This window comes from Trachurus japonicus, chromosome 6 (assembly GCF_045865225.1).
Source record: "Trachurus japonicus isolate A0001 chromosome 6, Traja_1.0".
NCBI lineage: Eukaryota > Metazoa > Chordata > Actinopteri > Carangiformes > Carangidae > Trachurus > Trachurus japonicus.
In genome coordinates, this window is record NC_140912.1 from 4855729 (window position 1) to 4870529 (window position 14801).

Genomic DNA, 14801 nt, shown 5'->3' on the forward strand with positions numbered 1-14801 from the left:
GATGTTTAATTCCTACTATGGCTCAAGGGCATATATTTACAGTACTACCCATCTCTGATCCAGTATTTACTTGTTTTTACCTAACCTCTATATCTTATATGAACTCACACTCATAACATTGCTGGATGATTGTTTATAATCAAAGGCACCGCCTGCCCTCCCATACAAGTAGCCTACATGACATTTAGGGCATACATATCATATGAAATGGATATGTGCCTTGTATAATTGATCAGGGTCTAAGCATAGATTGTGATGAGGCTCCTGGTCAGGGCAGACCCTCAAATGAAGATAGCCTACAGGTAAATAGTATATGGCAGGCTCTTTACAATAATTAAAGTGTGCCTCTTTGGGTTCAGATTGCAATTTTCCAAAGCCAAATCTACAACGCAGTGAAGTGTGCAGCTATTACTGTAATATATAAGGGAAAATACAGATGAGACCAACTGTTGTCTATTACAGGTTTATCTCAGGCAAAATTACCTAGAATGTTTCAAATGTGTCAAGAGGGAAAGTCTAGTCCTAGTCTGTTGGACTAAACTCCTATCTAGTGCATTTTACACAAGATATTAACATGTTAAATAGCTGTTACACAGTCTGTTATAAACTCAACAATCAACAATCTACGGTATCTTGAACGCGTTTGGCTGCGTCAGTCACGCTCCCCTGTGCGTCATTGCGTCATTTCCGACGCAGGCGCAAAATACCATTTTCTGTCGCGTGTGCGGCCTCTCTTCCTCTACCGCCATCATGGGTCGCATGCACGCTCCCGGGTGAGCTCTCTTTCTATCGTATAAAGTTGTTATTTTGTCCAGCGAGGCCGGATTTTATGACGGGATATGACTTTTAAATGTGTTGTGAATGCTTGAGGACCAAGTTGAACTCTTAAATTCGGTCTAAAAGTGAGAAAATTACATAAAACGCTCGCACCGTCTGAATCGACATCCACCTCCAGCCCGCTAAGCTAACAGTAGCTAGCGGCGTTCACCACGATGTGTCATTTCTCAGTGAAAAGACAGTGATATATTGCGCATTCACGGCCCATTTGTATCACCTTTATGCTGTTGTTTAAGAAATGGAAGCGTTGTAATGTGAAACACTTGACACAAGTTTGCACGAGTATGAAGCTACGGGTTGCCGGGCCTCGCTGAATGTGTCTCATAACTTAACGATAGTGATGCTAGACAGCTTTTCAATTGGTATCAAACTATTGTGTCTTGATGATTCTCCGTTTCTCAACAAAGTGTCTAATTAACCTTATTTTCTGCAGAAAGGGCCTGTCCCAGTCAGCTCTGCCTTACAGGCGCAGTGTTCCCACTGTGAGTATAGCTACACACAAACGTGGTAGTGTTTTTTTATTATTGACCTCACTTTATATTTCTGAACCCATTTATCAAGTCGATAATCATTTAAACGTGAATTGCAGTGGCTGAAGCTCACATCCGACGATGTCAAAGAGCAGATCTTCAAGCTGGCCAAAAAGGGTCTGACCCCCTCCCAGATCGGTGAGTATTTCTATCAAGAGACTCCACGTTTTAAAATTCAGTTTTTAAAAGTGGTGTTGCATGCTGACTTGTAGTGGTTACGACCACATGGGTTTGTTGTGTGAAGACCAGTAGTAGCTGGTGTTCAGGGTGCGGACATCCTCGGGAGTCTGACGGATATCAGTATTAAATCAGGTTACATTTGGTGGACTGTTGCCTGATTTCAGTCCTCATTTTCTGGTTTACTTCAGGGCCTGAACTCAGATGTTCAAACGGGTGATTTTCTTTTGCAAAATGCCCCCTAAATGGAGGCATTTTGCCCCTAAAAAATGTTTTTGTTTTACTTGTGAAACATGGAAGGACTCTGGTATCTGTCATTACAATGTGTGTTAGGATCATGAATGGATATTTGCTTTGCATGTCGATTTACAGTGCAGCCCCTAAATTTTCTGCTTGCACTCTCAAAATGTTAAGCCCTTTTGTGACTGACTTATTTTAAAAGTGGATGGGTGCAGCTGTGGTGTTTAGTCAGGACAAAGTGACTAACTTACATCTGGTCACAGTTCACTACTGTCGGGTTTGATTTACACTCATTTAGAAGGTTATCAAGTGTCAGGCTGATATTAATGCAGCATCACACACTACGACAAATGAACAGAGCTCGCTGCTGTTGTGAGCAACTCTCTCAAGCTTGTTTATGTCCCTTCTAGGTGTGATTCTGAGGGACTCCCATGGTGTGGCCCAGGTACGTTTCGTCACTGGTAACAAGATCCTGAGGATCCTGAAGTCCAAGGGTCTGGCCCCAGACCTGCCCGAGGATCTCTACCACCTCATCAAGAAGGCTGTGGCTGTCAGGAAGCATCTGGAGAGAAACAGAAAGGTGTGGCAAGACTGTCCCTAAAACGCATGTGAAGTACAAGCAAGAAGTGGTTTTTATGTGGCGTCTGGTACAGATTGCTGAGTCGACATGTCTGGAAGAGTCTCTGTGATTTTTATCAACTGCTTAAAGGGATAGTTCACCCAAAATTGAAATTTCACTCATTATCTACTCACCCTCATGTCGACTAAGGGCTGAGAGAAGTTTCAGAGTCCTCCGTGGCTTCTCTGAGTTACAGGGGGTCTCGGCGTAGCAGTGCATGTCCATATAACGGTTGCAAATGGATATCAACTGTCTTCGTAACAAAAAGACACACCAAAAAACATCAAAATACCTCCATGCTGCTCGTATGTAATGTCCGTCTTGTATTGAAGCCCCGAAATGCGAAATTATCCCGAAAAAAATTTAATAAGTCTATTTCAAGCTTGTTTTGTAGCGGAAGCTTCTCGAAGCTCCTCTTCCCAGTATGAACCGGGAAGACGAGCTTCGAGAAGCTTCCGCTACAAAACAAGCTTGAAATAGACTTATTTAATTTTTTCGAGGCTTCAATACACGAACATTACATACGAGCAGCATGGAGGTATTTGGATGTTTTTTGGTGTGTCTTTTTGTTACGAAGACAGTTGGTATCCATTTGCAACCGTTATATGGACATGCACTGCTACACCGAGACCCCCTGTAACTCAGAGAAGCCACGGAGGACTCTGAAACTTCTCCCAGCCCTTAGTCGACATGAGGGTGAGTAGATAATGAGTGAAATTTCAATTTTGAGTGAACTATCCCTTTTAATTCACAAATGTTGGCAGATTTCTGAATGCAGCCCGGCCCCTTTTGGGCTGTGACGCTTCAATAGTACTGGTTCTGTTTTTGGTTTCGTACTCTGTACTGTTCTGTACTCTATGTCACTGCCATTACAGTGTGCATGTGTTGCATTCATATCCCTGATTGTAGCATGAATAAGATCATATTCATATCAGATGGTCAGGTCTACCTGGACAGAAAGTGTTTTTTTTTGCTACAAAGTATTAACTTTATAGTAACAGAGTTAACATTTGGGTAAAAAATGGCAATTATATTCTTAATCATTGTATGCCCAAAGAAGTATGAGAAATGGAGAAAACCACAGTCATGGTTGAGTTCTAGGTTGATGCTGGGATTTGCATTATGTTGTGTGAATCCAATCATGTTTGACACCACACCACTTTGTGTTTGTAGGACAAAGATGCCAAGTTCCGTCTGATTCTCATCGAGAGCAGGATCCACAGGCTGGCCCGTTACTACAAGACCAAGAGAGTACTGGCCCCCAACTGGAAGTAGTAAGTATTGTTTCTGCTTTGGGAACATTCTGTTTTTATCTCTGAATTGGGAAAAGAATCCAAAGCTTGTTAGTTTTGTATGCAACAGGAAACAGCAAGGTCAGTTTAATGGTCATATTTCAAAAGGCCAGTTAGCTGGTTTATCATGGAAATAAACAGTTCTGTTAGATGAGCTACATGCATGGAAATGTGCACAAATCATTGTCCTGCTCCTCTCACCATTGGGAGCAGTGATATTTCTGTTGTGCTAGAAAAACTGGAGGTAAATTAGCAGAGTGGCTCCTGGTGCCACCTCTGCCAGTCCCCTTCATACAATGCAAATACTTTTTGATGTGTTTTCTATTATATTTTACATGACATGCATACATAGGTGGAGTAGCTGTAATGTAGGACAATATTATGCCCACAGGCAATTATTGTACAGTCTTGTACATTATAAATACTGAATGCTGTTACATCACCAGCTTCTGGTATAGTGTATAAACATTTCTTTCAGGTTTTAGGGTGCTTATAAACACTAGAGTGGTTGTGATTTTGAGGAGTGCTCCGTCTAATTGCTGCTTTTCTTTCTGTCTACAGTGAGTCCTCTACAGCTTCTGCTCTGGTGGCATAAACATACACTTTTTGGATTAATAAAACAATTTAAATTGGAAATTTGTCCTGTCTTCTATACACTGTCATCTGGGTCCTGATTTGTTTACACATTGGCGTTAAGCAACATTTTTGTCAAAATGTCAAACCACTGGGGCGGCGTTTTGCTCACTGCCGCCCCATGTTGAGGCTACAGTTCTCACCCCAGTTCAAATCCTGCATCATGTTATTCCCCCATTTCCTGTCTCTCTCTTGACTGTGCTATAAATTAAAGGCAAAACAAAAGTGGTGGGAAGTAACTGTTTATTGAAGCGTTGCATTTGGGTATAACTTTTAGGTGCTTTTTTGATTTTCCAGTTCTGATACTCCAGACTTTTATTTTAGTCTTATGTTTTTGGATTTTTCTCCACTTACTAAACTTGTTAGTGACCGTTTACTTTTAATAGTAAGGTTTTGTACATACTGTAATCTATAAACTAGATAAAAGCAGTGATCTGCAACTATTTTGACATGTGATGAGTTGTTAATTAGTTTTTTGTTTTGCATTTTGTCCTGTTTACACACAAATCAAGGTGATAAAAGTGAAACATTTATTTCCCAGATTCACCTCATTATTTCACGCCCCCTAATATGTCTCTTGACTGCTACTGGGAAACACTTTCCTTTCTGATTTAAAGAGATATTAATAGCAGCCCTAGGGATAACTCTAACTCCAGAAGTTAAATACCAATCATCACTTTCAGTATGTTGCAATCTAAAGAGGTCAAAGTTTTGTGGCTAAACAAGCAGGTTTCCATTTTTGCTGAAAATATTTATTTCTTTTTTTTTTGTTATGTTTTTATTTCCAATAAATTAACAAAAAGGATACAACAACAAAATTATCCATCCTGAAACAATATTGATGATGGGGTGACTCGTACAGTTTCTTCTTTTTTTGTTTAACATATATATATATAAGACAAGGAAACAAAAACAAAAGTCTAAATCAATAAAAAAATAAGTGAAAAAGCAGCAATCTGTCTTCACTGACATTAGTGGATATTTGCACATATATGTGCTTACCTGCACAAACATACGCAGAAGCGTGCTCGCTATACATATGTACATCCACATAGTCAAACATAAGCATAGATTTTACAGAGATACATATATTTAATATTAAGGTCTGCCCTGCTCTATAGAGCACCAATTCAGGGCTCAACCAATCATATGTCCCCTTTAGAAAATTCCTCCAAACCTAAAAGTAATGGAAACCAAAATTCTTGAAAAATATGACCACACTTATGTTTTTCCAAAGTTAATTTTTCTAAGGGTAAAAAAACTGAAATCTGATCTGTAAAATATGAAAATATTTCTTATACTTAATAGATTTCAGAATGATGTTTTCACAGATACTATGTAAGGATCGTCTTGGCCCTTACTTCACTATATATGCCATAATTATAGAGATTATATTAACAGTTGAACTGAAACTTCTATCTCTGATTTTTTAAATCGAGTTTTTACTTTTCATCTTCTTGGACTTTTATAGAAACTTTCCCACTTTTCGGTTGTTAGGCAGCATAATAAACTAGAAGGAGCCATAAGAGGGTTTCCTGGAGGCGGACGAACTTACTGGCATTTTCCATGCGTCATGTGTGACGTAACGAAGGGGCGGGGTCTTACGTGAGTGACAGCCCGTTGTCCAATCAACGCGCGGTATGACATCACGGTTGTTTATTATATATTAGGCGCTCTTGCAACATCGAGACATTCACTTCTACTACAACAACGACGACGACAACACACGACTGAGAAACATGGAGAAAATACATGAGAACATTTGACAAAGGAGATCGAAACATGGCGCAGACTCGCCGTAAAATGAAGCGACAGCTCATCTTTGCTAATCTGTCACCGACCAATACGCGAAATCTGTTGGTTTTCGACGAGGAATACCAGAATACGTGAGGATTTTTCCTGAACATTATAACACCACCGCAACCCACGGACAAGAGGAGGAGAGGGAAGAAGTCAGAAAAGGGAAAATGGCTACGACGGTTGGTGCCGATAACGGTCCCGAACGTACGGCGGTGGAGACGTTCGGCAGCGGAGGGATGGCGCTGCTGCCCTGGACCAAGCAGATGCTCACCGTGATGTGGGAACAGCTGCGGCTGCTGGTGCAGGTCATTTACTACACCTTCATGTCAGGTAAGGCGGAGGAAGTTCACACAAAGCCTCTAACTTTGTTCCTTTTCACGTCCTGTTTTACTAAATTCATCCGCCGGGAGACGTTCACTGTCACTGGGAAACACAGCGACCGTTAGTCAATGTTATTACTTCACTGTCATTTCATTGTTGTGTCAACTGAGTGGCTGGGACTCCCCCATAGATACAGTATGGGGACTGCCCAGGTTGACGTTATCCCACTCATGTTCCCACTAAGGTCCTGTAGTAGGCTACTAAATATAGACTTATAAACTAAGTAAGTAAATGTATTAATGTGGCACCTTTCATAGACATCACAAAGTGCTTTACAATAGAATAATATTAAAGAGACAAATAATACAATGAATAACACAAGTAGGCACATAGATTCAGGCATGAAGACCCTTGTCTAATTAAAAGCTTGCTCAAATAAAACAAGATTGTTATGTTATGAATGGAGATGCACTGTTCTGCTCTTAGAACTGACAATGCAGAGAAAAGACCACGTCTTTATCTGGACATTGACAAAGATTTGACAGTGGTCGTCAGTTACTGATCAGTAAATGAATTGCGTGATGATTATTTTGTTTTTTCATCCAGTCCTAAACATCCACCAGTCACAGCTCAACATGCATAACATGAAGTGATGTGTGGGAAAACACACACACACACAGTAATGCATATTGATTCATATCAGTAATCATTCATCATTAGTTGATCTAACAGAAATAAATAATAATGACATGTATACATCCTCAGTTGAACTTGATACCATTCTAACACTTTTCTCTGATTTGATTCCAGTTTTCCAGATGTTCAGATTTGAGGTTCACGTGAGAATCACTGACGAGACGGGTCAGCACATCCAGCACATGGGCACAGCAGCGAAGCCGGCCGAGACCTTCCTGTTCTCCTCCTTGTTTGACGGAGACAACGGAGTCATGGTCGGTGGTTCCAACCCCCTCTCCAACTTCTGCGCCGACGCCGGCGACCCCTTCACCGGGAAATCCCCCGCCGAGGCCCTGCTGTCCAGCCTGCGCGCCGACGACCTGTGCTGCGGACTGGTGGACGACTTCGTGTCCCGAACGGCCGGGAAGGAAGACGGCATCTTCCTCGGACACCACCACCAGTCCACCTGGAAGATGGGCTTCCCCGGCGACTGGAACATCTTCGTGTCGAGCGGCGACAGCAGCTCCGGTTCCAACGAGGCCTGCGGCGAGAAAGTCTTCAAACAGGACAGTTCAGAAGAGGAGAGGAGCTGTCACTGGAGTAGTGAAGAGGACCAGAACATCGTTGAGTTTGATAGCGAGGAAAGCAAGGCGCTGTGGGAGTCTCTGTCCAAGTCCAGCGATCCGTACAACCCCTTCTTTTTCTCTGCGTGTATTTCAACAAACACAAACATGGGCAAGAGCGACAGTGAAATGAGCGACGCCGACCTGGTGTCGGTGAGCAAGGCCGGCCAGGAGGTGCTGGGTCCTCGAGGCCTCGGCATCTGGGTCAGTCGCTCGGACAGCGAGAGCAGCTGGGCCAGCTCGGACAGCTCCAGCCCCGACGTGGACAAGGAGGAGAGCGAGAGGCTGTGGGAGTTCTTCAGCAGCCCCGCCGACCCCTACAACCCCATGTGCTTCTCGGCGTGCGCGCTCAGCAGCACGACCGCCACGCTCTCCAAACCGCAGACTCCCTCGCTCCCTCCAGGCTCTCCTCCTCCTCCGTCCGAGGACGACGAAGAGGAGCAGCTGTGGAAGGCTCTCTGCCAGAAGGACGACCCTTTCCATCCGCTCAACTTCCGGGCCTGCCTCCAGAGCTCCTCCACACCAGCAGCAGCAGCAGCACTCCAGTCTGAGGAAGATCCAGACGTCCCCGATGGCCAGCGCACCACACGTCCACCCAGCAAGAGCCAGAAATGTGAAAAAGAAGCAAAAACGCCCCGAAGATCCAGATCGACCAAGCCCTCTCTGCCGGAGAGGAAGCTGAAGCATCACTCCCACCCGGACAAAACACTGGTGCCCTGGAGACGACCAGGACAAACCCCCCAGACACCACCAGAGGAGACCAAGGACAAGAAGACCAGCAGCACCAAGAAAAAGGTGATTGTCTGATAAAAGTCTGTATGTAAAGTTGTCTATGGATATTCTCATTCATCCAGGTCATCGTGCAAATTGAATCGTAGGCAACTGGACTTGTGGGAGTGAGACTTGTTGGATAAGAGGAGAAACGTCTTCCCAGACAAATACAAGTCCAGTTGCCTACGATTCACTTTGCCCAGAAAAGTATTATGTAAAGTTCTAGTCAGGAGTATATGAGGTGTGACATGTGAACTCTGTGGAGTTGAGACTGAAATAGACTTACACAGTCCTCAACTTTATTTGGAGTTAGAGTATTTTAGAAACTTAGACACACATCCCTGTCGTCAGTGAGGAAACATCCAGGAGCACGTCAGCCTGGATTTAGCTTCATACATTAATATCTATGGGAGTGGCCTCGGCTGACTGTCACAGCTTCCTGTGAGGATGAGTGTCAGGGTTAATTCCTGCCACCGCTCACATACACACACACACACACACACACACACACACACACACTCACACTCCTAGGTACAGAGTGTTAGGATGAATTGTTGTTTGCTGTGGGTTAGCAACGCTGCCGGTCGTCATGACTAAGCGGGTCATGTGACTCCAGCGAGTCAGCAGAGAGTTTGCAGTGAAAGAAGTTGCAGCAGTATTGCACAGACGCTTTGATGCTTCCTCCATCACAGCCTGTTGCATCAGACTCAGAAAACAGAGAAGCTGTTCCACAGTCTGAGGAGCGCTGCTGTTGGCATCATGAGCTCCGTCTGTTTTTAGTGCAGGGTATTTTCATCTGTGTGGTCACTTTAACATCTCAAAGACCTTTATCAGCTCCAGTAGCTGTTGTGTCGTATCACAATTGTTTCTAATAAGGTTTCTCTTGGACTCCAGGTGCAGTTCTCTCCTGTTGTTCAAGTCCACGTCATGAGGACGTGGCCGTTCGCCCGGCAGGCGTCTCGTAAAGGACACTGGGAAGAAATGGCACGGGACCGGGACCGCTTCCGGCGGCGGGTCCAGGAGGCGGAGCGGACCATCGGCCGCTGCTTCAGCCAGACACACAGAGACCGGATGAGGGCGTACCTGGACGGTGCCTTGAAATAAACAAAGTCCTGAACACTGAATGTTTTATTTCCTTTTTTGGATGAGAACTTGTGATTGGTTGCAATGCAACAGTGATTTTGACTTAGGCCAATTAGAAAATGTTGATGTTAGGCCAACTTTTAATGTTCGGTGTCAAGTTTGAACAACCTTGTACCTCAACAGGTTTTATACATTGTGTGACTGTTGCACTGACTGACACTTTTCTCATATTAACCTCAGCATTAATGTGTGGAATGTTGTTTTGTATGCCTTATACACGGACCTAGTAATGTAACTTATTTATGCCCTATGGAGCTTTGTCATTTATTTTTTACAGTTGGTTGTAACTGAATGTGTTTTTATATGTGTGAACAAACACAGTGGTGAATCTAGAGACTTCAAGTAGATGACGACGACATCATGAAGGCAGAGCTTTACGGTACAGAGTCTTCTGAAAAGTTTTATTTAAGCATGACGGATACATATCAAAAGTCCTGGTGCAATTCTCGTCCTCTTGTTTTGAATATTTTTACTTGTTGATATTTAAGTTTTTGTCTTGTATTTTCTTATGATGGCACATAAATAGCCTTTTAACACTGAATGTGACGCTGGATGTTTTAATTCTTATTCTCTCGACTGCACAGAATCAAACACTTTGTCCATTGTGACTCGCTCAGCTCTCATGGTGACGCCACGTACCTGAGAAGATGTCAGAACTCATCTGTAGCTACATTGTCAGTAGGTGCTTTGTCAAATAAATAAGTTGTGCTCTACTATATCCTCTGTTTTGTTTTGGTTTTTTGTAGTTATCATAACCCGACAGACTGGACAGCAAGAGGCTGCGTAAGAGATTTGTCCATCTGCCGTGAGTGACACAGTCTGAGAAATATGTCAACGACACAAAACAAGGAGTGGATTAGTTTCCCACCTTCTCTAAACACCAGGGACACACTTCATTCAAACCAGTCTAACCTCTCACCCAGTGTGGACACACCCAGTGTGGACATGCTGTCTGTCTCTAAACTGCAGTAGCCGCCTCACCTGTCGCTGCTTTATACTCACTGTCCTGTATCTGTCAAGTAGGGCTGCAACTAACCATTATTTTCATTATCGATTAATTGATTAGTTGTTAAAATGTAAAAAAAAATGTTGAAAAATATCAATCAGACCAAACCACAAGATAGCGTCCTCAAATGTCTTGTTTTGTCCACAAACCAAAGAGAGACTCAGTTTATTGTCATAAAGGAACAAAGAAACCAGAAATATTCACATTTAAGAAGCTGAAATCAGAGAATTTTGACTTTTTTTTCTTTAAAAAACTGATTATTTGATTATTAAAATAGTTGACTATTAATTTAATAATCGATTATTGGTCAATTAATCAATTAATTGTTGCAGCTCTATTGCCAAGTCTTTATTGACTTGATGACTGGGAGGTTCAAGGAAAAAAGGTAAAAAATGAAGATATGTGTTTTGAGGTGTTGTCTTTGTTCTATTGAATAGACATTAGATACAGAACTACAGCATCTAAAAAAAAAAGCTGCAACTGCTCATGGATCAGCCAGGTCCCACATCTCAGCTCACCAGGTTTCACAATATATTCATGTGTTTTTTTCTCCATCTCATGTCCATCAAATATTTATGATCCATTCAGTGTGTGCTGTGTGGGAACGACTCACACACACACACACATTCTGATCATGGATTTTTGCTTTGTTCATCCAGTATAATCCTTTCCTGCATAACATTTAGTCTCTCTCTCTCTCTCTCTCTCTCTCTCTCTCCCTCTCTCTCTCTCTCTCTCTCCTCTACACACACAGGAGTTTATAATTTCCCAGAAGGCTGAGTGTCTCCGTGCAGACTCGTGTGCTGTAAGGCTGTCGTAAGACAAGGGTTAAAAACACCAAGAATGATGAAATGACTTTCCTCAGGGATGAAATCAATTAACAGCTCTCTCTCTCTCACACACACACACACACACACACACACACACACACACACACACACACACACACACACACACACACACAGCATGGTGCAAAGGTGAGCAATTGCTGACGCTGTTGCTGCATCAACCCAGCAGTGGGTCTTTTCTTGTGCTGATGTTGTCCCACCTCTCCCTCACGCTGCCTGGAGAAATAAATGAGATTTTCAGCAGCTTTTATAGAAGCTGAGATTCTTGGACTGATGTTTCTAGATCTGTTCTTGCATCATGTTTACACACAAAACCTCTGTTTTCTTCTCTGTGATGCAAGAGAGTGTGTGTGTGTGTTGAGTGGCTCAGGATCTGACCTGCTGACATGAACCAGCTGTAAACATCTGTGGTGTCAGCTCTTCATCCAGGCACAGGTTGGTCAGTGTCCTGCTCATGGGAACTACAACCTGACAGAGGGGGATTGAACCCAGCCACAGGCTCAACACCACTTTCCTCCTCCCCGCCCCCTCTTCCTCCCTCTTTCCCCCATTCTTCTCTCCTTGTATCTTTGTCTCCATCTTTCTCCTCCTCATCCTCCTCTCCTCTCCTCTCCCCCGTATCATCAGCTCCGTGGCCCAGACGACCCCGTCTCCAGGCAACCGGCAGGAGTGGCGAGGCGTTGAAAGGATTGCAGGTGATTGCAGCAGCGGCAGAATCAGCAGCAGCAACAGCAGCTGCAGATGTAATGGGTTTTCAGCCACACACACACACACACACACACACACACACGTGGCTGCCCCTCTCACTCCTGCCAGAGAAGGGTATCTCTTGGGTCACAATTAAGTGATGATGCAACCTACCAGAGGCTTTTGTGTCTGACACCAGCTCAGACAGACTGCATGCAACACAAAAGGCAACAAAGACCCTCACCCTGCGTGTTGTTAAGTACACAACACGAACAAAAACCCTCTGATACCGAGTTACACACGTTACACAAAACTCACTCCTCCATCTTTTATCTTTGTGCCTCTATTTATTATTTACTTTTCCTCATTTAAACAGCTTCTGCATAATCCATTTAATTTCTAATGTGTATGTAAGTTTATCATTTTGGACCCATGATGGATCAACACTTTATTTTATTTATTTTTATTTGACATTTCCCTCCTGGCCCTTCATGTGGCTCCAGAGCAGCCAGGACTGATTTAGCTTTACTTCAGGAGACTGAATAGAAACAGCAATTAAAGGAAATGAATAGCTGCTATATAATTATCACAGCTCATGCTATAAGTATATGTGAGCAGTCGTGTGCTATGTGTGGTAAACACTTATCTATTCCAGCATGCACTCCTGAGGATTAGTGCGTCTGACCAACACCCAGACCAGCTGAACACACTGCTGAGTGTTTGTCTGTGGAGTTCTGGTGGGTGTAGCGTTTCATCTAAACCACTGGGGGGACGCCCATTTCCTCTGGTACGTGACTCTACACACACACACAAACACACATAATTTTATTTTATTAATTAGTTTGGATTTACTTTATTTTGAACTGTTTTATGATTTATTTTATTCTCCTATCATTCTTATATCTGTTGTATGTTTGTTTCTGAAATGTGATATAGGCTACACCGCCACAATAATTTTTCTTTTCTGGAATATCAAGGAGGTGTGAATTGACTTTAAAATGTATGATAATTATGATTATGTTTGAGTATGTCATTGTTCGTGTAATGTTGTAGGTTTAAATAAAGTATAAAAAAAACATGCACATTATTGTTATGGAGGGGTGGCAGCAGCAGAAACCATAATTACATCTGCCTTTTCTTGTCAAACTACATGTGACTGTGTTGGAGTCAGTGTTTCAACTTGAGCCTGCTGTCAAAACCAGAAAGTCCTGACATGCCTCACTGAACTGATAACATACTGTAACTAACGTCAATGATGACATTATCTGATCTGTTCCAAAACACACAGCCAGGCTAGTTCACCATCACAACCCCCCAGTTACAGCCTGTTACATGAGGGGCTCCCTCCCTCACAGAGGACCATGTTTGGACATTCAACATCATCTGTAGCTGCAGTATCTGAGCCTAGAAAGAACTGTCTCACCAAGCAGCTGTATGTCTCTGCTCTGCCCTCATGTGGTGAAACTAAGAACCTCAACATGTTCATTTCTCAGGTTTACCAGTGACTTCCCGTATCTGAGCAGAAAACCACAGGTGTTTTCTCAACATGAGGAAACAGGTTAACCCAGTCCGAAGTTTGTACAATGATGTAACAGTGTCATTTGTGGTGTTTTGTTTCTCTGTTTGTGTGTCTCTGGTTCTTTTGCTTCTGGTTTTTGCTTCTTCAAATGTCTATTTGAGTTTCTTTAGTTGTTTTAAATGTCTTTGTGTCTGTGTTTTGTATCTTTTTGTCATGTCCCTATGTCCAATTGTGGTTTTTGTGTCCTGTGAGTGACGCTTTAATTGCTTTGTATCTCTGTTTTTACATTTCTTTTACAGTCATCTTGCTTCTTTTATGATTATTTTGCATGTCTTTGTAGTTGTTCTGTTCTTTTTTAGTTATGTTCCATGGGTTGGGGTCCCTGGGCTTGTGCCTGAGAGGCTTGTTCATCCATGTCCATTGCTGATACAGAGGCATATCTATAAAGAAATGAAGTGCTGAATGTGATGTGACAGTAATAATAAAAGGCAAGGCAATTTTATTTGTAGCCCATTTTTACAAACAGTTTGTCTCAAAGGGCTTTACATGGCATCTAACAACATCCTCTGCCGTTAGACCCTCACATCCACTGAGGAAAAACTCAATAGAAAACCCTTTTTATATATTTTTTTAGTATATATTTTTTGGCGTTTTTGCCTTTATTTGACAGCATACAGTGAGATAGACAGGAAAGGGGGAGGCAGAGAGAGGGGGAATGACATGCAGGAAAGGTCCGCGTCCGGCGCAGGATCCGAACCGGGGACGCCTGCGTTGCACCACGCACCGCCCCAAATAGAAAACCCTTTTAACATATAGTGGGGCTGCTTAAGTCCATTTTTGAGCCGAATCGTTCACTTCATGGTACAAGCACCAAATTTGGTACAAATGATGTCCAGGACATACCTTCTAATAAAAGTACGTTGCCCAGCTGAAAATCCAAGAGGGCCGCCAGTTTTCAAGATGGCCGCCTCGTCAAACGCCAAAAAAAGGTTTTCGAGGTAGAACTTGAATTAACAGAAGAATGTTAATGATCCAAGCATCAAAATGAATGTATTATGACTGGAATAACTCGATGGTGTC

At 42.8% G+C, this 14801-nt stretch overlaps 2 protein-coding genes and 1 non-coding gene across 3 annotated transcripts; all 3 read left to right on the forward strand.

Moving 5' to 3' along the window:
• Positions 1-742: 742 nt before the first annotated feature.
• Positions 743-4331, forward strand: rps13 (ribosomal protein S13). The gene is made up of 6 exons (XM_085778385.1): positions 743-773; positions 1271-1319; positions 1427-1505; positions 2195-2364; positions 3577-3677; positions 4257-4331. Exons 1-6 carry the CDS (start codon positions 751-753, stop codon positions 4288-4290), a joined length of 456 nt encoding a protein of 151 aa, XP_085634511.1. The 5' UTR covers positions 743-750; the 3' UTR covers positions 4291-4331.
• LOC146985432 (small nucleolar RNA SNORA19) lies at positions 3867-3994 on the forward strand. The gene has a single exon (XR_015036094.1). It is a non-coding gene; the product is annotated as a small nucleolar RNA SNORA19 (small nucleolar RNA).
• A 1685-nt stretch (positions 4332-6016) lies between the features above and the next one.
• LOC146985433 (uncharacterized) lies at positions 6017-10377 on the forward strand. The gene is made up of 3 exons (XM_085778386.1): positions 6017-6458; positions 7260-8542; positions 9413-10377. The coding sequence occupies exons 1-3, from the start codon at positions 6296-6298 to the stop codon at positions 9620-9622; spliced, it is 1656 nt and encodes a 551-aa protein (XP_085634512.1). The 5' UTR covers positions 6017-6295; the 3' UTR covers positions 9623-10377.
• Positions 10378-14801: the final 4424 nt, after the last annotated feature.

Coding starts and splice junctions, on each gene's coding strand:
- rps13 (XM_085778385.1), top strand. CDS start 751: ATGGGTCGCATGCACGCTCCCGG. Junction 1,320..1,426: donor ACAGGCGCAGTGTTCCCACT/GTGAGTATAGCT, acceptor CGTGAATTGCAG/TGGCTGAAGCTCACATCCGA. Junction 1,506..2,194: donor TCTGACCCCCTCCCAGATCG/GTGAGTATTTCT, acceptor TGTCCCTTCTAG/GTGTGATTCTGAGGGACTCC.
- LOC146985433 (XM_085778386.1), top strand. CDS start 6,296: ATGGCTACGACGGTTGGTGCCGATAACGGTCCCGAACGTACGGCGGTG. Junction 6,459..7,259: donor TTACTACACCTTCATGTCAG/GTAAGGCGGAGG, acceptor ATTTGATTCCAG/TTTTCCAGATGTTCAGATTT. Junction 8,543..9,412: donor CCAGCAGCACCAAGAAAAAG/GTGATTGTCTGA, acceptor CTTGGACTCCAG/GTGCAGTTCTCTCCTGTTGT.